The sequence below is a fragment of the Artemia sp. Qi Xiang Cuo genome, unplaced genomic scaffold, assembly GCF_049724085.1.
Source record: "Artemia sp. Qi Xiang Cuo unplaced genomic scaffold, ASM4972408v1 HiC_scaffold_3380, whole genome shotgun sequence".
NCBI classification, from domain to species: Eukaryota; Metazoa; Arthropoda; class Branchiopoda; order Anostraca; family Artemiidae; genus Artemia; species Artemia sp. Qi Xiang Cuo.
The window spans coordinates 19808-43490 of NW_028300771.1; the positions used below are offsets into that span (position 1 = coordinate 19808).

Sequence of the window (23683 nt, forward strand, 5' to 3'; positions counted from 1 at the left end):
ACTCAAGACGACCTAGAAGCTTCCCCTTGGAACGGTAGGCCGTTCCAAAAAGTAGGAACAGTAGTAGCAATAATAGTGTATTATTATTAGTAGTAGTAACAATAGTAGCAGCAGCATTAGCAGTAGTAGTAGGAACATTTTGTCTTTTGGTCAGCTGAATATCCCACTCACGACGCCCTAGATGCGTCCCCTTGGAACGGTAGGCCGTTCCAAAAAGTAGGAACAGTATAAGCAGTAATAGATTATTATTAGTAGTAGAAGTAAAAATAGTAGCAGCAGCAGGAGCAGTAGTAGCAGGCACATTTTGTCTTTTGGTCAGCTGAATATCCCACTCACGACGTCCTAGATGCTTCCCCTTGGTACGGTAGGCCGTTCCAAAAAGTCGGAACAGTAGTAGCAGTAATAGTGTATTATTATTAGTAGTAGTAACAATAGTAGCAGCAGTATTAGCAGTAGTAGTAGGAACATTTTGTCTTTTGGTCAGCTGAATATCCCACTCATGACGCCCTAGAAGTTTCCCCTTGATACGGTAAGCCGTTCCAAAAATAATGCTGATTCGCCCGTATCAGCAATTTGTTTGCACATAGTATGTTTTGATTTAGTTCAACTTTCCCCCTCAATGTTTCCTCAGTTGTTTATTTCAGTATCCTCAGCCATACTAGTATCCGCTACAGAAATAGTAGTTTTAGTTATAGCAGTAGTAATAGTTGTTGTGGTAGCAGTAGAAGTAGTGGTATTTGTAGTAGTAGCAGAGTGCAAATCTTGCCTTTTTGGTCAATTGATCATCTCCCTTATTATTTCCTTAAAGTTCCAAATTAATATATTCAGCAATTCCTGAGTTACATCCTTCTGACAACCCACAAACACATAACATATTTTAGTTTGATTTAGTTTCACACTTCCCTCAACATTCCCTGAAAGACTCGCCTGAATGCCCCTTGTATTTTGGGACAGTGGAAGTCAAGCTTGCATACTTTTTTCAATAACATATACTATACGTAAACAGTGAACGAATTGCCTAACGAATAATATACAGCTCTTGTCTTAAGGGCTGTAGAGGGGGGGTTTACATCCTGAAACGGATAATTACTTAGCCTTTCAACAATGCTGAAAAAAAAATAGATGTCTCAAATTTTATGTGGAAGTTTGTTTTGGGAAATGATGGGCGTAGGAGAGGGGCTGGTTGCCCTCAAATCAATTTTGGCTCTTAAAAAGCGCACTATAAATTCTAATTTCAAATCAAATGATTCCCATCTGAAGTTTATACGACCACTCATTCTATAAAAACTTTGCCCAGGGCATATCTTAAAACCTTTTCCCATGGGCTCTGGAGGGTTGTGTCCACACTGGAGACATTGTTTTACGTACTTTGGACTATTTTGAACAAAATGGCTATCTCGCAATTTCAAACATATACGTTTGGTGGAAAGAGGGTTAGTTGGGAAGGGGGGGGCTACTTTCCCTCCATCACTTTTGACTCTTAAACTGAAACTAAAATTTCCAGTTTTCAACCGAAAGAGCCTCCTCCAAAGTTTATACAATCATCCCTTCCATAAACATATTAAATTCCCCCCAGGGCATAGCTTACAACCTTTGCCCCTAGGCTTTGTTTTTTTTTTCAACCCCAAAAGCCTTCTTATATGATCTTTAGACTATTTTTTGAACAAACAGCTATCTCAAAATTTCTATTAGATGCATTTCAGGAAAAAACGACGTCTGGGGGGGGGGACTTACCTCTGATCACTTCGACTTTTAAAAGGGGCACTAGAACTATTGATTAACGATCCAATGAGCCTTCTCCGAGGTTTATACGACCACCCTTTCTATAAAAACCATAAATGCCCCCAGGGTATAATTTACAACTCTTGCCCTGAGGGCTGTGAGGAGGGGGAGGGTTTTCACCCTCAAAAACATAGTTTCCGAACCTTGCAACTACGTTTAACAAAATTACTATATAAAAATTTTGTTTGTATGTGTTTGGGGAAAGGGTGGGGGCGGGGAGGGGCTGGTTCCCCTCCGATCATTTTCGACTATTAAAAAGAGCATTAGCCCTTTCAAATTCCAATCGAATGAGCCATTTTCAAAGTTTCTGCGACAACTCCTTCTATACTCAGGGCCCTGGTCTACAAAAAAAAGAAAACAAATACATCGTTCCAATGCCTATGATTATTCAATATTCACCAAAGGGTAGGCCTACTGGTTAAGAAAGCGGTTCACACGCCATATATTATATAGGGAAGATCCTTAAGAAACTAGTCAAACGGTTTTTTTTTTCAATAGACAATTGGATTGGAAACCGTGGTTTTTTACTGCGTTTACAATATTTAAACTATTGTTTTTTGGAGTTTAGGGAGGGGAGGTACGTTTGTTTAATTAGGTCACGTCTTTAATATATTCTCTGAGTTACCCGCCCCCCCCCCCCTAATGTGCAAATATATAGCCGAAATTTGTTTCTAAGCTATTATATTTTTATCCTATTTTGTTTTATTTCATTAGCATTAACGAAACTTTACTTGTCACGTGTTTACCGCTTTCTTAACCAATACCTACCAAAGTTTCTTTTGAAGATATTGAAAAGCCTATTGTCTTGGATGTCACCCTAATTGTTTTCCTAATTAAAGAAACAATAAGACAACCGGGAAGGCGTCATAACGCGGTGATTAATATAATCCACCTTGGCTACTTCTTAGGTGACTCCAACTGGCGGGAGGCGCACATGGTCAAAATGTTCTGACGTCAGGATCCACTTGTTTCTTAATTGCACTTCAGCCGCCGTGATCGTAAGGTCAATTTTAATGTAAAGCACATAAATTATTGTGAAAATGCCTATAAGCTCAAATAGTGATGAATATAGGTAAGAAATTTAATTATTTTTGCTTATATAGGCCTTATACGGTAATCTTGCATGAACACTAGTTTACTCCTGTGAAGAAATAAATATAATAGAAAAAGAGGGGTATACTAGCCCACCTCACTTATCATCTCTTGTATAGGGTAGGCTGCAATGCCACACTACAGACAATTTATAGGCTTGGTCTACTCTTGTGCAAGGTTGTACCCAGGATTTTTTTTTCGGAGGAGATTTTACTCAAAGATTTTTTTTCGGGGGGTTTTACACAAAAAAAACTCAAAAAACGCATACAAAATTTTTTAATATCCATTTTTATTACGTTTTTACGAGTCAAACAAACATTTCGGGGGGGGGGGGGTGTTAAAACCCTCTAGCCCCCGGTACATCCTTGCTCTTGTGTATAATATAGCCTAGGAGAAAATAGATTTGTTTCTAATACTGCAAACCTTATTACTCTCTGCATAAACAAAAGCTTTGACCTATATTAAGGTTATTTCCTAGTATCCTAGGCTATTTTTTTTGGACACCCACCATATGGCTAATATGGGAGTAAAGTTCATTTGTGATGGAAATGGATGTTATATTTAGATTAAGGATGCAATTCTAGGTATGTATTTGCAACCTAGGGGGTGGGGGTATATATTCTGTGAATATATAGGTCCTAAGAAATTCAGCAATTTCAGAAACCATGTATAGCCTAGCCAACAAAAAAATTAAACAGCCCTTTTACTCTAGGGCTGACAATTTTATTTCTATTTTAGCTTTAACTTACTTAGTACCGGTGTCTAAATAAGTTTGAGAACCACTGGGCTAGACTAGCCTAGGCTGTGCGAAAAGTGTCTATTAATCATATAGGCTAGGCTATACATGGTTTCTTCCATTTCAGTCTGTTTCCCAAGTTTTGTATTTAGCCTAGGGCTAGGCAATATCTGTTTCCATTTAGAGGGGGGTGTAATTGTCAAAGGAGGATAGGAATGGTTGGATTTGGAAAGAGTGTTCAATGGGAAATTCAAGGGTTGGCTACCACCCTATCTTTTGTTAGGTCTGGCAGGGGGGCATAGATTTGATGTTGAATATGGTAGGCTATAGGCGAAATAGGTCTATAGATTAAAAAAAAGGATACCACCAGATGGCTAATTTGACAGTGTATATATATACAAATCTTGAAATTAGTGAACAAGAATTTTAAGCGTAGGAGTCCAGCTGAACATAAGGAAACATATCAAGAAAACAATTCTTACTCCATAATATGTAGAATAATCCTAGTTAACACACTTTGCAGGGAGAGAGCCTTTATCTTCACTTCTTTGCTTGTTTTTCCAGTTTCTCTAAGAAATTCATGAATTTCTTAGAGCCTATATATTCCCAGAATATATACCCCCAGCCCCCTAATGTGTAAATTCATACCTAGAATTGCATCCTTAATCTAAATATAACATCATCCATTTGCATCACAAATGAACTTTACTCCCATATTAGCCATGTACACCATTAAATTGTCAGTCGACTCACTTACGTCATATATGTACATCATCAAATTGTTGGTCGCCTTTCTTGTTCTTGTAGTAAAACAAGAATGTACACCGTCAAAGTGTTGGTCGACTTTCTTTTTTTACAGCATTAACATAAGAATATACACCATTAATATGTTGGCCAACTTTCTTTTATTATTCTTTTAGTAAAATAGGATCTTATTTGTAAACTGGTATAGTTAGCCCACCCCCAGATAATAAGGAGTGAGAAGACTATGAGAAAATTTATGGTTTTTTCTTTATAGTCAAATGTATAATGTTTCTTCAGCAGGCATTGTAGTCCATACCTTGTAGATTTAAAGAAATTGTGCTGAATATTATAGCAAATATCTGTAAGACAGTATTTTAGTCAGGGGCGGATCCAGGATTTTATTTAGCGGGGGCGCATAATAGGCTGCTCCGATAAAGTTGTGAGAACAGAAATACCAGCAATTTAAGGGAACCTTGACAATTATGCGTCGTAGGTAGGTAGCGGAAAGGGTCGTAAATTTAATCTAAGATCTGGTTAGGGTTAAAGTTCTAATAAATCTGTTGAAATTAAAATGATGTAAAAATATTGATACAAGTTATAAATACCACCCCGCCATAAAAAGAATAAAACGCTGTTCACCATCTACAAAAAAACTATTTAATATGTTCTGCATAATTTTTAGCCGTTGCACTACTAACCACTATAGCGAATGAGTTAATTTTTGTATTAAAAAAAAAAATGGTCTTGAACCATATTTTAGAGTCGTGCATTCTTTGTGTCTATTTGTTTTGGTTAATTCATTTAGCCTGTCGTCTAACTATATTGCATCGTTTAGTAATTATTATGGTAATGAAGAGTAAAAAATGAGGATTAAGATACAATCATATATGCGTAAAAGCTTAAACATTAAATACTAGTTCTTTTAGGGGTGTAACAAGAAACATAGAAGACAGAGATAGAAACTGTAGAAGACATTTAAAACTAGTGTTTTAGGTATAGGCAATTAAACATTAACTAGTCATTATTTCTTTTTAAAAATAATCCCATGAAATCTCAAAATTTACTAATCAAAATTTTACTTTTCATAACAATGTAGCGTATCTTTCCACTTTTTAAAGTTCGATATATTTTGCTTAAATTATAGAATTCACAGTTTTATAATAAAAAGTCAATTTTTCTCTTTTTACTCCCGCCATATCTATTTGTTGCACGGTCGATGTCTACCTTAATATTTCGGTGAACAATATTTCCTTTGACAGCTAGTTCTGTCTGTCTAGAGTCCTATCAGTTTAGAGCTCTTCGTTAGTATCTCATCTTCTATTCATCCTAAAACATTTAAATAAAGATACATGTAGGTATGCGCTTCAATTTAAGTATATGAGTCAAAATACTTGTTAAAAAAACAAATAGTTGTGTTTATTATTTTTGTATATATGGTTATATACCATATAAATTTACCAAAATAACCATAGTAGTCAACCAATACATCCGTTGAGTTCATTACGCATGACCTCCACTTCTTCTCATGACTGAAATTTTAAGTTGATAGAGTATCATTCAATAGAATCTGTCTAGTAGTAATATCTAATAATTATAGTAATATCTATGTAATATAGTGTTAATAATAATAATAATTAATAATTTATTTTTGACCCACTAATGCGCTGATAAAGTGGAGTAACAAAAACGAAAGAAAAAAGAACCCTTACAAAAAAAAGAAAAAAAATTTCTTATGACAAAATTAAATATGAAGAACAGCAAATGCAAATCAGAACAATGGCACGAACGGATGAAAAGGACCTATATATATATATATATATATATATATATATATATATATATATATATATATATATATATATATATATATATATATATATATATATATATATATATATATATATATATATAAACTGCGCTGCTTGTTTTTGTCTGTCTGGTATTAATTTCTAAGCGAGTTTACCAATTGGGCCGAAACTTGTCACATGTTACCCGCTCTGCCAAAAGAGGTTGAGATTGATCTAGGGGCGGGGACTGTTGGAGGAAGGTTTTTTTGTACTTATTATGGAACCGGTTATAAAAATTCTCAGGGTTCAACCTGTGGTAGATTTTTAATGGAAATTTCTTAAAATCTTGAAATTTTCAGATATTCAATTCATACGTTTAAATCTCGATCAGTCTGTTGAGAACAAAAATTTGAAATTTGGCTCTGTAAAAAATTGTCCTGTAAAAACTTTGATTTATTAACAACTAATGGTGGAAGCATAATATTATTTTATGTGCGGTCCCAAAATAAGTACAAAATCCTCAGCGGTATATAATAACAGTATATACGATTTTATGGATAGATATATACAGCCCCTATCCATAAACATAACTATATTTTGTGACTGGTTGGTATGGAGAAGGTGAGCAAGTCTGAAATAATATTGTAGTTGCATTCCGTGTCCGTGGTTAACTCAAGGGGTGTGAATTAACACTTTTTTTCCAACTTTTCATTAGTAAATGTTTGAAGATAAAAATTCGATGCCATTCCGCTTATTCAAACTGAGAATTCAGAGACCCATTTATGCTGGCTAGATAAAATATAAACACATAATTGTTTGCCTTCTTTTATACATTTTTAAAAAAATCTATTTTTCTTAAATGAGTACTCCGATCTTTGAAGGAGTATTCTGATTCAAATACTTAGTTTTATGTGTACTTATACGAACCTTTATTAAATTTGAGATATTTCTAAAGAGTTTGGTTTTTATGTTAGTGTCTTAGGATGAACAAAGAAGAAGGTATGTCGTATAATACAGAGCTTTAATTTGATGAAAATAGACATTAAATTGGCCACCGTTTGCTAACCGAAATCCAAAACGTAAATTAATAATATCTTTACACCTCTAATGCATTTACTTTATATTATGCAAATACCACAAAACAACAATGTTGCAAAAACCACCCCGCTTTGCAAAAAAAGCAAGTCCGAATTTTTTGACACCCCAAAAAAGTAATGATATCAATTTCTTCACCTCTCTGCCATAGCAAGACTCGAAAACAAATCTTTTTACAGTAAAAAGAAGTTTAAACATTAAGTTTTTTCAGTCCCGTTGTGACAGCAGAATTCTAAAATATCATTTTGACAGCCCAAAGAAGTTAGAATTGTAAGTTTCCCCTCTTTGTTATTCTGAAACGAAGATTTTTGCCTCCCAGTTCGCTTTTGTGGTAATATGGACAGCTTCCCTTGATAAATATAAATTTAATTAAATACTTTTTAGGCGATATGCGTCATCAGTAAAATCTAACAGAGACCACACAAAGTAACTGGTACTTTGTTTCAAACTTGTTTGGAAAAAGAAACAGTCCTAACAATTAAAAACTTATTAATAAATTCAACTAATAAAAACCAATTACCAAAAAAAAGTTTAAAGTGTTACATCATCCCAACCAGAGCAAGCGATTCCAACACCAAAGCCACCAGTGCGTTAGGGGGGGGGGCGCCCCTTCTGCCCCCCCTACTTGGCTTATTGGTAAATCCTGGCTGGGATGTCAGTTATCCTATCTCAGATCCAAGATTATTTATTTACTACACTGGCCTATGAAACCCAGTTTGTTATCATAAATAAAGAGCTTTGAACAGAAATATACAGTCCTCCTTTGTAGCATCTTCCTTGCAGCCGGAAATTGGAATCATCCATAGGAGGCCGGTATTCTTTTTACATGCTAGAGGTATCTGAGTTGGTTCTTTGTTCTGGTCTCTTTCCTAGTAGCTGGTACATAACTATTCAATATCAAGTAGCTATTTATTACTGTATAAATGATCTACAGTAACAGTTTCTCCTCTGCGGACTCAAAACATTTAAAGATGCATGTTTACAGACTATGAGGACAAATGTGTCACTAGGAATTAGCATGACCTCTGAGGCTGGGATACATGGGCATAGGCAGCATATTGTCTAGGGGAGGGCAGTCGATAGTGTGATGGAGGGCCTTTTATCAACTGCTTTTCCTATAAATTCCACCATCTGCAAGTTTCAAATGGTACTTTTGGTCCCATGTCTCAAGTGGAAAAGCTTGGGCTAGTGGGCTGCCAGAACTTGTTAGTGATGTTTAATGACTCATTTGAAAACTTTTGCTCATATTCAAGGGCTTTTTAGCAATTCTACCATTCGTAAGTAAGCACTGAAAACAACACTTTTGGTGCCACTTCTCAAATGGAAAATCTTGGAATTATAAAACGGTATCATTGTAATAATTATGGTCCAAAACCCTTAACTGGAGGTTTGTAAGAATATCTCTCACATGTTCCTCTTCCAGGCACCCTTAATAAGCTACGCAATTAGAGTCGTAGAAACACTAATATATTAAATTACATTATTAGAGGCATGGATCTGTTAGTACAGCGCTGGACTTCAAATTAGATTATCATGCGTTCGATTCCAGCTTGGATTTTTTTTTCAATCATGGTTTGTCCCTGCTTTTTATCAATTTTACCATCCATAAGTGTCATATAGCACTAAAAATGACACTTGTGGTGCAAAAATAAAATTGGCAATCCTCGAAAAACTAAATGAAATGTGTCTCTTTTAGGTAGATCCGGGGGCCCACTTTTCGAGTTTCATGTACACCAGGGGGCGGAAAGTGGGGGACCCCTAAATTCAGTCCCAAAATCAAATCCGTATTTTCTATGGTAGAAATAACCTTTAGCTTTAAATTTAGTGCCTTCTTGGGGCTAATGACTCGGAATCTCGCTCGTTGAACTGCCAAATATAGGAACACAAGTTCCCACCTCGATTAGGTAGTATTACTTTATGGGCCTTTCTACCCAGGTATCTCGTAATGGATTCGTTCCTTACAGCCCGTTCCGTCCACCAAAATTGGGATTAGGATGTCTTTGAATCCGTGATAATTTATACTTGATCGTAAAAAGAAACTGGCGGGCAAACTGGACACGAATTTGGTTGGCTAATTTAAAACAAGTGTAATTAAAAATTCTGATCACAAGTTTATATGTATGCATGTTCGACCACATTTTTCTTCTTTTTTTTTTGCCATAGAAAAACTTACGATTCTTCGCAATCCTTGGTTAGTTTACAAACGGAATGCTTAACCCTGAATTATCATATTTCCTGGGCCAGGAAAGTACACAGAAGGAAGGAGGGCCTTTGGGCCTGTGTCCTAAAATATGGAGATGTACTATTCTCCTCCATCTGTTTTGATGAATTTAACCCTACTCTCTTTGAAAAGATATCCATGTATGTGCCTTGGCTGTATGCTTTGTCAGCTATTCATTGAGTAGTGAGGACTAAAGATTCGTCTCTACGTCTTCATCAGATTCAGTTGTGTAATATAAGGCCGGGGCTTAGGACCCTTGTGATCTGTAAATTTGTTTTTAAATATGTACCAGACCCCAACTCGACTTTATTTGGACCCTCCCTGGGATAGATGTGCCCCTTTGAAATCGAAATCCGGATACGCCCCCGTCTAGATCTTTTCATTACTGTGAATTAAACTATCAAAATTATTGAATTGAAACTTACGTTAAGTATGTCGAAAGCATGATGCATGTGGGAAATTCACCACATATGACAAGTTATTATGCTTAATATATATAAGAATTATTTTATATAATTATATATAAATATACATATAATAAATAATAATTCGTCCTGAGTAGGTCCTTTGTAACAATCTTGGGAGAGAGGCTTTATTCTTGATTTAATATTTATGCTGTTGACATTCAGCCTGCTTAATATTGTTATGACTGTAAACGGGCACATATGTAAAGGAGGGGGAATTTTGGATGGCGTTTCCTAAAATGCCCAGATGTTTGTAAAATTCATAGACGACTGATTTCTCATCTTTTAAGTTATTTTTCACTAAGTTTTGCACCTCTCCTGAAATGCGTTCCTGGGTACATACCTGATCTGACATCAATTTTATAAATCAAACTCGGGTTTGCCTTTTTTTTTTTAACTATAATTACCGCTTGCATTGGCACTTCCCCTCTATTCTGTGCTAAGACTGGCAAAATGTAAAAAATACCAAGATTTTTACCCTGGATATCCCAACACCCTAGATTTTGAAGATAATCATTATTTTGTATTTTCATTGAAAAAATCCAAAGGTCCCTCCCCCCCCCGGTTTTCGGAAAACATCGTTTTTGTGTGTTCTTATAAAAAATTGGAAACGTTACAGTGCCTTGTATATTTTTGTGAATTGGTGTCCCTGACTACTGGCCAAGCATTTGGTCGGCACCTTTCTTCTATGATATGGAGGAAGGCTTGTACTGAAAGGGATAATGTCTAGTTTTTATTACGAAGCATTTTCTAAATTTTTCATCCGCTGAAATGTAAAAAATGAATTAATAAATTAAAGTTTAAGTTTTTCTGTTTTATTTAAGAATCTGTTTTGCTACTCGTTTTCAGAATTAATGCCACAGGACTAACATAGGTAGTAGGGAATGATGTATCCTACATGTATCCAAATTTCGAGTTTGTAGTTTTAGTCAGAGTTATCGGAAGGTGCATCAAATTTGCGTACAGGGGAACTTGCCAGAGGTATCCCCGAGGGCAAAAAACCTTAAATTGTGCATTTGGACCATTCTTCATATTCATATTTAATAGAAAATGTGAGCATGTTGCACCTTCTTTGAACCAGGATCTTGCATGGTATCCTATCTCTTACCTGAGATAGTTTCTGTTCATTCTAAGTTTGACTTGATAATTAATTTTATCTTTATATCTTATTAATATCCGTTCATTCATATTAATTTCTCTCTTTTTAGTTTGATCTACCAGTTGATTCTCTTTCTGCTTGTTTTTGATTTTAATAGGCCTATGGCTCTTTACTTATACGCTTAAGTTTAATATCGCTCTTTCCTTGGGAATTTTTCTTTTTTTCAGAATTTAAAGCAATTCTATTGTAAACTTAGATTCTTCCTGGCCTTCTCCGAAACGACTTCCTGGCTATACTGTAAATTATTTGGTTTGGGACGGGGGTCAGTGGCGTGACTCTTTAAGTTCAACCAGAGTCGACCCAGATCTAAATGGGTACCTGGAGAAATCATCAGGACGGGTGTGCGAAAGCACAAGATGGCTGGCTCCCGTCCCCCCATTGCACTTCCTTGCTTAGGGGCCTTGAAGCTTAGATCAGCACCGCCGATTGGGACCTTAAGGATCTAGTGCCGCAGCCTTTACCCTTTTTTATATAATTCTATACAACTTGGATCTTACTTAGAATTCTTAGAAAAGTTGCTGTCGATCTTTTGGTTTTGGTTTTTTTTTAGCAGAAGCTAAGTTTTGTCTCTGTTTTAGTGGAAGAAAGATGTACAACTCTTCCTCACCGCCCTGCATAATACCCACACGAGTGTCCAACTTAGAGACGGCTAATGCCTCAGAGGTTCTCCACGTCTACGTCATAGATGACAAAGTGGAAAAGGTCGAAGAGTTTATAGTGAAGAAGGGCGTACCAGTTGATATAAAAAATAAACTCAACCAAACTGCCTTATTTGTGGCCGCTTTCTCGGGTAGTGAAAAGACATTGGTAAAATTACTACAGCTTGGGGCAGACCCTAATAAAGGCTGTGGACAGTTCTTTAGATATACCCCAGTGCATGGAGCATGTTTCGGTGGCTCCCCTCGTGTACTCACATATCTTGTGGAAGCTGGTGGTGACCTGAGGCGAAGAGACGAGTTCGGAAGAACTCCCCGTGATTGGGCAGTTGGGTATCTCAACAGACCGGCTCAGCGTATGGAAATCCTTGCTGTGATAGAATCCTACCGGCAATTGGCCACTTCAGGATCGTCCAAGGCAGTTGATCCTTGCAAAAATACCAAATCGATGACCTTGAGATCTATGGCACAAGTAAGTTATTTTTTAGTTTATATGTGTTGCCACAAGATATTTTTTTTTGTTGTTGTTTTTTCAATAAAAACACCTAAAAAGTATTAATTTAAAATCTAGTTGACAGATGCCCAATCAGCACCCCTGCTTGTAAGTTGAAATTAATTAAATTGGGCTCCTTAAAATAACAAAAAGGTGAATCGTGTGGAAAAAAAGACAAATTAGAGAAAGATCGTACACCCCCTTCCCGAATTACCTCCATGTTTGCTAAATAATTCTGCTTTATATTCGATAAATCGTTGTTTACTTTTATCATTATTTCGATTTTCTCTTCGGACTTTCGAGACATTTTTAAAGACCTCTTCTTATCGGTCGAACCTGAAAAATCATTAGCAATATAATTTTTTTGTTAAGTCACTTCATTTGATACGGTATCAAGGGCTCCCACTCTTGAGTGCCTCTCAAGTTAAATCCAGACGGGCCATCATAATTTTCAACTATACCGACGTTTTTCTGGTCCATTGGTATTTTCCCCTTCCCCATTGTGTGCCTTGGATAGATTGGCAGGCTGGTTTGCCTTTTTTGGTTGGTCCGGGTTTATCTTTTAAGCAAGTTGACTTAGATTTCCGGGACCTGAGACATCGTTTTGAAAAAAATTTGGCCATATCGTGGTGGACATATTAAAATCGCGATGTTGTCATTGGCTCAGATTTCATAGCCTGGACTCTATCATGTTTTTCCCGATATTACGCTATAGGTTGTGATTGCATATAGGTTAGCGAGACATATGGATTGTAGCACTTAGAATGTAACCATGTATAAAAATTACCATGGGGTTTGAGTATTGTGATCCGTTAATCATAGTTTTGTTATAGGATGATATTCTAAAGGATGTAAGGCTAGTTAAAAAACACTACTACTACTACTACTAACAAGTCATCGCCGCACCAAGCCGCCTGAGGCCAACAGAGCTACGCACGCTCCTCCTCCACCCCAATCTATTCAAAGCCTCCCTTTTTACACCCGCCCACGAAGTTCCCATTTCCTTTAAATCTTTCTTTATGACGTCCTCCCACACCTGACAAGAACGACCTGCTTTCTGTTTAGCCCTAGACGGTTGGCCAAAAAGAACAATCTTCGGCAATCTGCCATCCTTCATCCGCATAACATGCCCTAGCCACCTCAACCTTTCTTTCATTATAGACCTAGAAAGCGGTATTGAACCACATTTTTCGTATAGCCTATTGTTTGAAATACGGTCAGTCAGCCGGGTACCCAGAACAATCCTTAAGCAATTTCTCTGGAAAACATCTAGCAAATCTTCATCCGCTTTTCGGAGCGTCCATGCTTCAGAGCCATATTTGACCACTGTCATCACTGTAGCTTCTAATATTCTAATCTTGGTTTGCAGACTTATCTTCCTATTCTTCCAGACTTTTTTTAACTGTGAAAAACACACTGAGCCTTGGCTATTCTACTTTTAACATCTTCACTGCTCCCACCGTCTGTACTAATAATACTACCAAGGTAAGTGAAGCTTCCCACCTGATCAATCTTTTCATTACTCAACGTCACGTTTTCTTCTTCACTTATTCTTAGCCTTAGTGACTTAGTCTTCCTAACATTAATTTTCAAACCAATGCTAGCACCCTGAACTCGCAAAACCTCTAAAACTTCATTCATTTTGTTCACACTTTCATCTAGGATGCTTAAATCATCAGCATAATCCAAGTCCAGGAGACATTTTCCTCCCCATTTGACTCCGTGGTCTCCCATTGCCTTTCCTGTGCTCCTTAAAACAAAGTCCATCAAAATAATCCATATAAAGGGGGATAGAACACAACCCTGCTTAACTCCTGATTTAATACAAAACCAGCTGCTAACCTCATTTCCTACCTTAACCAGCAGTGTCATTCTCGTACATAGCACTAATCACTTTAACGTATTTGTCTGGTATACCATACAAGGATAAAACCTTTACTAAAGCTCCTCTATCAACAGAATCGAACGCTTGCTCATAATCTATAAAACTGAGGACCAAAGGTGTTTGAAAACTTAGGCACTTCTCAATTATTAACCTAAGAGTGAAAATTTGGTCAACACATCCTCTACCTTTTCTAAAACCGCACTGCTCTTCTCTTAAAACTTTGTCTACGGCATCTCTCAGTCTAAAAAGTATCATTTTACTAAGCAATTAGCTACCTACAGAGACCAGACTAATGCCCTGATAATTACCACACTCACTTTTATCACCTTTCTTATAAAGTGGCTTAATTAAGGTTTTCCTAAAATCGTTAGGTACTTCCCCTTTTCAAAAATCATATTCATAATCTTCAATAACTTATTTCTAACCTCAGAGCCATTATATTTAAGAAACTCATTTACTACCCTATCAGCACCTGGAGCCTTATTATTCTTTAATCCTTTTAGTACTGTTGCTAATTCCTCCTCACAAAACAAATCTTCCTTCACATCCAAGGTATCACAAACTTTTTCATTTTCCTCTATATTTTTTCCTGCAACTCTATCTCGGTTAAGCAAATTCTCAAAATGTTCGGCCCATCTCACTTTAGCTTTTTCCTTATCGCTAATTGCCACCCCATTCCTATCTTTAACTGGGACAAGTCCGGATTGACTACTACCTCTCAATTTGTTAACGTGCCAGTACAATATTTTACTATTTTGCCGTCTAGCTGCATCTTCTAAATCTTCGGCAATTTTATCCATGGCCTCCACTTCACACCTCCTTAGTTCATATTTCAATGCTTTCTCCACTTTCTTTACATTTCTTTTGTTTTCATGCGATCTATCACTCAGATAATTCTTGTACAAGTCCTTTCTACTTTCTATTAAACATAAAGCTTTTTCACTAATATTCTTAGCTGCAGTTCCAGCTTTCTTCCCCAATACACTTTCAGCAACTTCACAAATTATTTTTCTAAAATTATTCCAACCATCTTCCACATTATCAAATTTTAAACTCTAAAGTTTAGTATTCAACTGTTCCTGGAAAGTTTCTCTCAAATTCTCATCCTGGAGTCTACTAACATCATAACTTCAAGGGAGGTAATTACCCTTCCGATATTTCAGCTTTAAATTAACGCTTGACACTACTAGATGGTGATCTTTACTTTTAACAGCAATAACAGCACTCCTATATACCCTAGTATCTTGTATTGATCCTGCCAGTCTTCAGTTTACTATAACATAATCAATAAGGTTTGCTGTCTTACCATCACGTGAATACCATGTTAGCTTATGAGCCATTTTATGACCAAACACCGTATTGGTTATAACTAGATTGTTATACCTACAAAATTGCAAAAGTCTGTATCCATTACTGTTTTCTTTTCCTACAGTGATTGCTTTCAGTGATTACCTCTCAAAACCCCTATCCACCCTGTTCAATGAAATTACCGAATCTGGACAGTTCCCTCAATATTGGAAACAAGGCTTTTTTACCCCAATCAAAAAGAAAAATGGGAAGCCTGGCTTTGATGGCATTCGTCCTATTACCCTCACCTCAATTTTTTCCAAAATTGTATGAAAGTTTTCTCGCAGACTGGCTTAAGATGAAAGTCCTCCCCCTCATTGATCTTGGACAGTTTGGTAATCTCAAATCCACGTCAACCTCTCATTACCTGATCCATCTGGTTGATACCATGGGTAAATTACTTGAAAAACCTAACACTTGGCTTAATCTAATTTCTATTGATCTTCAAAAAGCCTTTGATTTGATTAACCACAATTTACTCATAGATAAACTTATAAATGAATTCCACATTGAAACTTTCCTTGTTAAGCTCGTTGCCTCTTTTCTTTCTAATAGATCTCAAGCAGTTAAATATCTAAATTGTTTCTCAGATCACCTCCCCATATTTAATGACATTCCTCAGGGGACTATTCTAGGCCCTCTCCTTTTTTCTCTTATGATTAACAGCCTTTCAACCCTTAATGACAATAGATGGAAATTTGTCGATGACTTGACAGTTTTAGAGATATGTCATAAAAACATTTTTAGTAACCTAATGGGCATACTCCAAGATATTGCCTGTGAGGCCTCTTCCCTTGACATGACAGTTAACCCTTCTAAATCCGCAATAGTCTCAGTAAGTTTCCTTAAATCCCCTCCCCTTTTTCTTCCTCCTATTCCTCCTGAAACCCCTGTCACATCTCTTAAACTCCTTGGTGTTACAATTTCTTCTAATTTGAAATGGGATACCCATATAAATAATATCCTACGACAAGCAAACTCCTCGCTTTCCCTCCTTAAACTTTTAAATAAATTCAGTTGCCCCCTATCACATTTACTACAAGTATACATTTCTTTTGTGCGTCCCATATTAGAGTACGCTTGTCCTGTGTGGCACCCTGGCCTCTCTAATGAAGCAACGCAAAAAATTGAAAATGTCCAAAAGAGAGCTCTAAGAATTATTTTTAAAGAGGGCAAGATACCCTATCTGTATTTGTTAAATAATTCAAACCTAGAGACCCTCGAGAGACGAAGAAATAATTTGTGCCTCCGTTTTGGTAAGTTGGCACTTTTGAACCCCCGTACTGCGAACCTTTTCCCTGAATACCATGTACCTGATAGAAATCGTCCTCCACGAACTGTGTCCCAGCCTATCCCCGCCTTATCTCCCATTCTTTGTACTACCTTGCGGTATAATAAATTTTTTATCCCTTTTTTTACTGATTTAATAAATAGTGGTTAATTTGTGCATAAATTTTGTCGTTTCTCTTATATAATAAAAGAAACAGCTCGGTTTTCTCTATACTCTTTTTTTTGTTCCCTATCCCCTTTTTATGTTGTTTTTTAAATATTTGTTAATGTGTATATTATTTATTTTTTTTCAGTTTTATTAGTTTTTATATTATTAACTAGTTGCCATTTTGAAGTTTTTTATTATAAGTGACAAAGGAATCATACAGCATTCCGACATTTGATTATTCTTTTTTTTTTTTTTTATTTTTTTTTTTTTTTTTTTTTTTTCATTGGTTGCCAATCTGTAAATTGTTGTGCTTTTGTTATGATTTTCTTGCTTGTTTGTTTTTTTATGGACTTCGAAATTCGAATTCGGCCCTTCAGGGCTTGTGATAGTAATTTCTCGAAATAAATATCTTATCTTATATCTTATCTTACACCAAATTTACCTAAGCTGGGATACCATCTATCCTTATTTCTACCAACCTGGGCGTTAAAATATCCCAGCAATAACATCATATTTCTACCTGGGACCTTGTCTATTTGCTCCTGTAACTGTAAGTAAAATTTATCTGAGTCACTAGTATCTCCATCAGTCGGTTTTACAGGGGCGTATACTACTATAACTGATACCTTGAACTTTCTAGTCATAAAATGAACAATTAGTATTCTATTAATAATACCTTCCCAGCCTAAACAAGACTTAGCAGCTTCCTTATTCATCATGAGCTCTACTCCCTGTCTACGTACCCTATCCTTCCTGTCTGAGTTAACAGATTCTATATCACCTAATTTCATACTTCCTACCCCTGGGAAATTAGTTTCTGAAACCCCTAATAAGTCCAGTTCGAATCGTCTAAATACGTCAGTCAAAATGTCGATAAGATAGTCATTTTTTAGTGTCGTAACATTCCAAGTTCCAATTTTCATGTTCTTTAAATCATTGAAATTTTTTTCGCCTCAGGAAAAGCAATGATCCCTGATACCAGTGCAGGACGGGGATCACATATCTTCTCAAGTCTACACCGAAGTGCTTAAGCCGGCTTAGGACCGGACAGCAAGAAGTCCCTGGGACCTCCATGAATGGAGGCTTTGTGCAATCCTGGACCCATCTTGGTCACAACATGGTTTTCAGCACTTGGTGATGCTCTTCTATCAACAAGAGTCGAAATCCTGCACAGACAATCTCAAGCCTATTACCTCCGACTCATTATATATTCATTCCTACAAATATTATGCTACTACGGGGAGGCAACCCGTAATAGATAAATTAGCTAGGAAGAGGTTTTTCAGCCCAAAGACGCCCATCAAAACATACCAATCCCAGAATAATTGTCCATTAGTCAGAATCCCGTGCGAATGCTGTGTCGTTTACTAGGCTATAATTTCCTCGAGGGGCGCCACTCCTCAATTGGGAATAGAGTTGACCGCAAGGTCCCCAGTTTTGCAGGTACCCCGAAAAGGTCGAGGCAACCCTTTGCAGAGGCCGTTGTCCATAGATCTGGATCTTACGCCCTGCCACAGTTGTCCTCCTATAGAGGATCCTCCCGCGATTGTGTTCTGCATCACCATGCAATTTAACCCATTGCTGGGAGAAGGTTTGCAACTCATGGAACTTGTGGACAAACCAGTGGGCCCTTTTGAGTGTACATTTGAGGGGCCTTCTTCCTCCTCCACCTGTATTTATGACCCCGGGCGAGGGTGCCCCAGATTCTATTATGGACCCCCAGGGACAAGGTCCCCCCTTGGTCCGTGCCTCCTATGGAGGTATCCTACATATCAGTAGAGCGTTCCCCTATCGCCACCTGGGGACACGCTGAATGGCCTGGGGGAGGCCAGATAAACGGATCACTTTTGTTTTGCAAAGGCCATAACTCAGTGACATATTTAACCTACTACTTATAAATATACATAACTCACTGACTAGGCCTATATAAGTTATATACAGAAATATATAACTCAGTGACATATTTAACCTACTACTTATAAATATGTGTAACTCACATACTAGGCCTATATATGTTATATACAGAAATATATAACTGAGTGACATATTTAGCCTACTACTTATAAATATGTGTAACTGACTGACAAGGCATATAAGTTATATACAGAAATATATAACTCAGTGACATATTTAGCCTACTACTTAAAATATGAGTAACTCACTGACTAGGCCTATATAAGTCATATACAGAAATATATAACTCAGTGACATATTTAGCCTACTAATTATAAATATATTTAACTCGCTGACTAGGCCTATATAAGTTATATACAGAAATACATAACTGAGTGACATGTTTATCCTACTACTTATTATTATGTTTAACTCACTGACTCGGCCTCTATAAGTTAAGTAAAGAACTATATAACTCAGTGACATATTTAGCCTACTACTTAAAATATGTGTAACTCACTGACTAGGCCTATATAAGTTATATATAGAAATATATAACTCAGTGACATATTTAGCCTACTACTTACAAATATGTGTAACTCACTGACTAGGCCTGTCTAATGTATATACAGAAATATATTACTGAGTGACATATTTATCCTACTGATTATAAATATGTGTAACTCACTGACTAGGCCTATATAAGTTATATACAGAAATATATAACTGAGTGACATATTTAGCCTACTGCTTATAAATATGAGTAACTCACTGACTAGGCATATAAGTTATATACAGAAATATATAACTCAGAGACATATTTAACCTACTACTTATAAATATACATAACTCACTGACAGGGCCTATATAAGTTATATACAGAAATATATAACTCAGTGACATATTTAGCCTACTACTTATAAATATGTGTAACTCACTGAATTTTAATAATGTGATTCCGCTGTGGGCTACCATCCTCCCTCCCGCCTTCAAAAATTTTGCGCTCATATAACTACTCCTAGTTAATTTAATAATCTGAGTCACAAAATTGTTTTTTATGGATCTTTGAAGGAGCAACTTTTAACTTTTTCTGCCAAAAATCAATTTAAAATAAATGTTCACCAAAATCAAACTCATTTAAAGACAGTTTCCACTTGATCGCCAGTCCGGAAAACGTCTTTAAGGTCAGCTCAAGCGGCAAGTCTCAAATGTCAACCATTGTTAGCTTCAATCGCCATTGGCCCAACTTGGGGGGAAATTAAAAAGGCATGGAAACAGTATTTTCTCATCTCACCGTTGTTGAAATTTTATGCTAGTCATTAGATTGCGTGATAGTGGATGAGCTAGATAGCGCTTGACTGTGGAGGAGCTAGACAAGAGGATTTATCCATCCTGTAAACTGAATGGAGAACATGTGTATGCAGTGGCATCGTTTGGGGAGCAAGGGGGGCAGTTGCTCCCAATAATTTTGGGAAAAATTATTATATATCCCATGCCCCTTGACTATCCAGATATGGACCCATCTTGCCCCCCCAATAAAAATGCTGGAGATTCGTCCCTGTGTGTGCTTCGTATGAACCTGCTAACCGTGAAAATGATTTTTAAAGGATTTCTTGAACATAATAGGCCTATGCAATACTGTTGGGTTAGAATTATGACATAGAAAGCATAAGAGGGGATATTCTAAAGCTTCAGTAATAAAAGTTATTCTGCTTGAATTTATTGCAATCCCATTAAAATTTTATGCTCTGTTGGTTTTAAAGAGGGACTTTGAATAGATGGTTTTGGTGAAATATTCAATCTTTGAATCCTGAAATATTCTATCCTTCAAATATTCAAAATTTAGATCCTTCAATCCTGAAATATTCAATCCTTGGACGTGCATAGGAATTTATTTTAAAAAGCCCTAATTAAAAATGCTGCGACAAAAAGGCAGATGAGAACTACAGAAAGTGATAGGTCAAGTATTGGGGTTTAAGAGAGCAAACATATACCAGCCCCAATTACTCCAAATACCAGTTAGCTGGGGGGGGGGGAATTTTGCGTTTAAAGTAATTTTTAGATTTTATTTTACAATATAAAAATCTGTAAAGTATAGGAAAGAATGACCCACTTGCATCTTTAAGGAGATGGGTCTTGGAATTTCGCCAGTGATAACTAAATTTTTTTTTCTCTTTGAACATTCTCTCTTAGCATATATCAGGTGAGTGAGGGTAATACCCCGTCCATGAGGTGGAGGCTAGTAGAGATGACCCTATAACTCCGACGAGCACACCTTATATGGGCATAGAGTCATTAGGGAGAATGATTGCGTAATCGGTCAATGACCTCTTTCTCCAGGTGTGTTTTTGGCACGCTTTTAGCGAATGTTATGATCCAGCAATAGTATTTGTTATTGTTTCCGAGGCCAAATGTCAAGGTCAATGTTGTTGTTGTTTTGAACAGAGTCATTAGAGAGAACACGTGGTTAATGGCATCAATGTTATTGTCGTTCGAAGCAAAGTTAATGACACTTCCTTCCTGTTCGAGACAGATGTTATGATCCGGAAATAGTATTTGTTGTTGTTATTCGAGCCAGTTGTTATGAGGTTCCGAGAAACAGTTAATGACATTTCCTTCCTGTTCGAGGCAGATGTTATGATCCGGAAATAGTATTTGTAATTGTTATTCGAGCCAGATGTTATGAGGTTCCGAGAAACAGTTAATGACATTTCCTTCCTGTTCGAGGCAGATGTTATGATCCGGAAATAGTATTTGTTATTGTTTCCGAGCCAAATTTTATGAGTTCCCGGGAAACAGTTAATTAATGTCTGGCAGATGACGTCAAGTTAATTAATGACTTTACATTTCCAAAGAGAATTGTCTCCGAGAAACAGTTTAGATCACACATGATGTCATGATTGATTGATTGACACGAAAGGGGCATTAATTTGTTCTTCTAAAGAGAACTGTCTCAGAGCGAATGTTTAGATCTTAGCGATGAATTATTTTAGCGCGCGAAAAGGTTTCCAAATAATTTGAAATGCATTAGCGCAGAGATGCCAATAACAAAAGGAACACGCTGAATTTACGTTTAGGGATTATTTGGGCGAAACCGTTTTAGACATTTTAGGGAATTATTTTGGCGAAACAGATAGACATTTTGAAAGAAGATTTTAGAAGAGAATTTGAGGGAGAAACTCTGTGGTCCTTATAATACACAAGTTCCATTTGAACAGTGTTGTGAGGTCCTCTACCACAACCCAAAAGGCTTCCAATCCCCCTACCCAACCCCAAGGGTTCCGATCCCCCTACCCAACCCCGAAGGGTTCCGATCCCCAAACCCAACCCCGAAGGGTTCCGATCCCCCTACCCCAACCCCAAAGGATTCCCATCCCCCTACCTCAACCCCGATGGAAGCCCCCAGTCCTCAAGGGTCCCCCCAAGCCCCCCAAAGGGCCCAGAGACCCCCAAAGGCACTCCCCGGTGCCCCCAAAGGCCCTCACCCGGTCCCCAAAGGTCCAACGGGCTCCCAAAGGACCATTCGGCCCTCAAGGGCCCCCAGATCCCCGAAAGGCCCTCCCCTGGCCCCCAAAGACCCTCCCCCGGTCCCCAAAGGTCCCCCGGACCCCAAAATGCCCTCCCCCGATCCTTAAAGGCCCCCCAGGCTCGCAAAGGGCCCCCGAACCCCTAAAGGCCCTCCCCCGATCCCCAAAGGTCCACCGGGCTCCCAAAGGACCATTCGGCCCTCAAGGGCCCCCAGATCCCCCCAAGGCCCGCCGCTGGGCCCCCAAGGCCCTCCCCCGGGCCCCAAAGGTCCCCCCGGGCTCCCAAAGGACCATTCGGCCCTCAAGGGCCCCCAGATCCCCCAAAGGCCCTCCCCTGGCCCCCAAAGCCCCCCACCCGGGCCCCAAAGGTCCAACGGGCTCCCAAAGGACCATTCGGCCCTTAAAGGCCCCCCAGACCCCAAAAGGCCCTCCCCCGGTCCCCAAAGGCCCCCCGGACCCTAAAATGCCCTCCCCCGATCCTTACAGGCCCCCCAGGCGCGCCAAGGGCCCCCTAACCCCCCCCCGCCCTCCCCCGCTCCCCCAAGGTCCACCCGACTCCCCCAGGACAATTCGGCCCGCAAGAGCCACCAGACCCCCAAAGGCCCTCCCCTGGTCCCCCTAGACCCTCCCCTGGGCCCCCAAGGGCCCACGGGGGCCCAAAGGACCACCCCGACCTCAAGGGCCCCCTGGATTCCCCAAACGCCCTCCCCGGGCCCCCCCAAAGAGCCCGCTCTCCATTTTTAATACTTTTTTATGGCTTTATTATATCTTTTCAGAGCAAGTTCCTTTCTTAATGTCCCTCCTAAACCCATTTTCCAACTTGAAGTACTTATCTTTTCAACCCAAAACTCTACCTTACGGCTTTTTGGATACCTCAACACCAAGAAATACTTTACAAAGAACCTTTCAGTGCAAGCTACTTTCATAATGTCCCTCTTAAGCTAATTCTACAACTTAAAGTAAATATCATTTTCAACTACAACTCTACTCTAGATATTTTTGTTTACATAAAAAAAACTAAATAATATTAAATGAACTGTTAAGATCTAGTTACTTTTATATTGTAACTCATAAGACTATTCTCCAACTTGACGTAATTATCTTTTTCAACCACAACTATACTTTTCAGATTTTTGATTACCTGAGCACCAAGATATAATTTTAAAAGACCATTTCAGAGCACTTTACTTTCTTAATGTATCTCCTAGACCCATTTTCTAACTTGAAGTACTTATCTTTTTCACCACAACTATAATTTACAGATTTGGATGCCTCAACACCAAGAAATACTTTTCAAAGACCATTTCAGAGCAATTTACTTTCTTAATGTCACACCTAAGCCCATTCTCCAACATCTACTACTT

General features: G+C 37.9%; 1 protein-coding gene across 1 annotated transcript; it reads left to right on the forward strand.

Annotated features, from left to right (window-relative positions):
• Positions 1-2822: 2822 nt before the first annotated feature.
• LOC148938396 (inactive serine/threonine-protein kinase TEX14-like) lies at positions 2823-23478 on the forward strand. Its single transcript, XM_089107827.1, has 3 exons — positions 2823-2854; positions 11659-12208; positions 23449-23478. Exons 1-3 carry the CDS (start codon positions 2823-2825, stop codon positions 23476-23478), a joined length of 612 nt encoding a protein of 203 aa, XP_088963953.1.
• The last annotated feature ends 205 nt before the right edge of the window (positions 23479-23683 follow it).

Coding starts and splice junctions, on each gene's coding strand:
- LOC148938396 (XM_089107827.1), top strand. CDS start 2,823: ATGCCTATAAGCTCAAATAGTGATGAATATAG. Junction 2,855..11,658: donor TCAAATAGTGATGAATATAG/GTAAGAAATTTA, acceptor TCTCTGTTTTAG/TGGAAGAAAGATGTACAACT. Junction 12,209..23,448: donor CCTTGAGATCTATGGCACAA/GTAAGTTATTTT, acceptor TATACTTTTCAG/ATTTTTGATTACCTGAGCAC.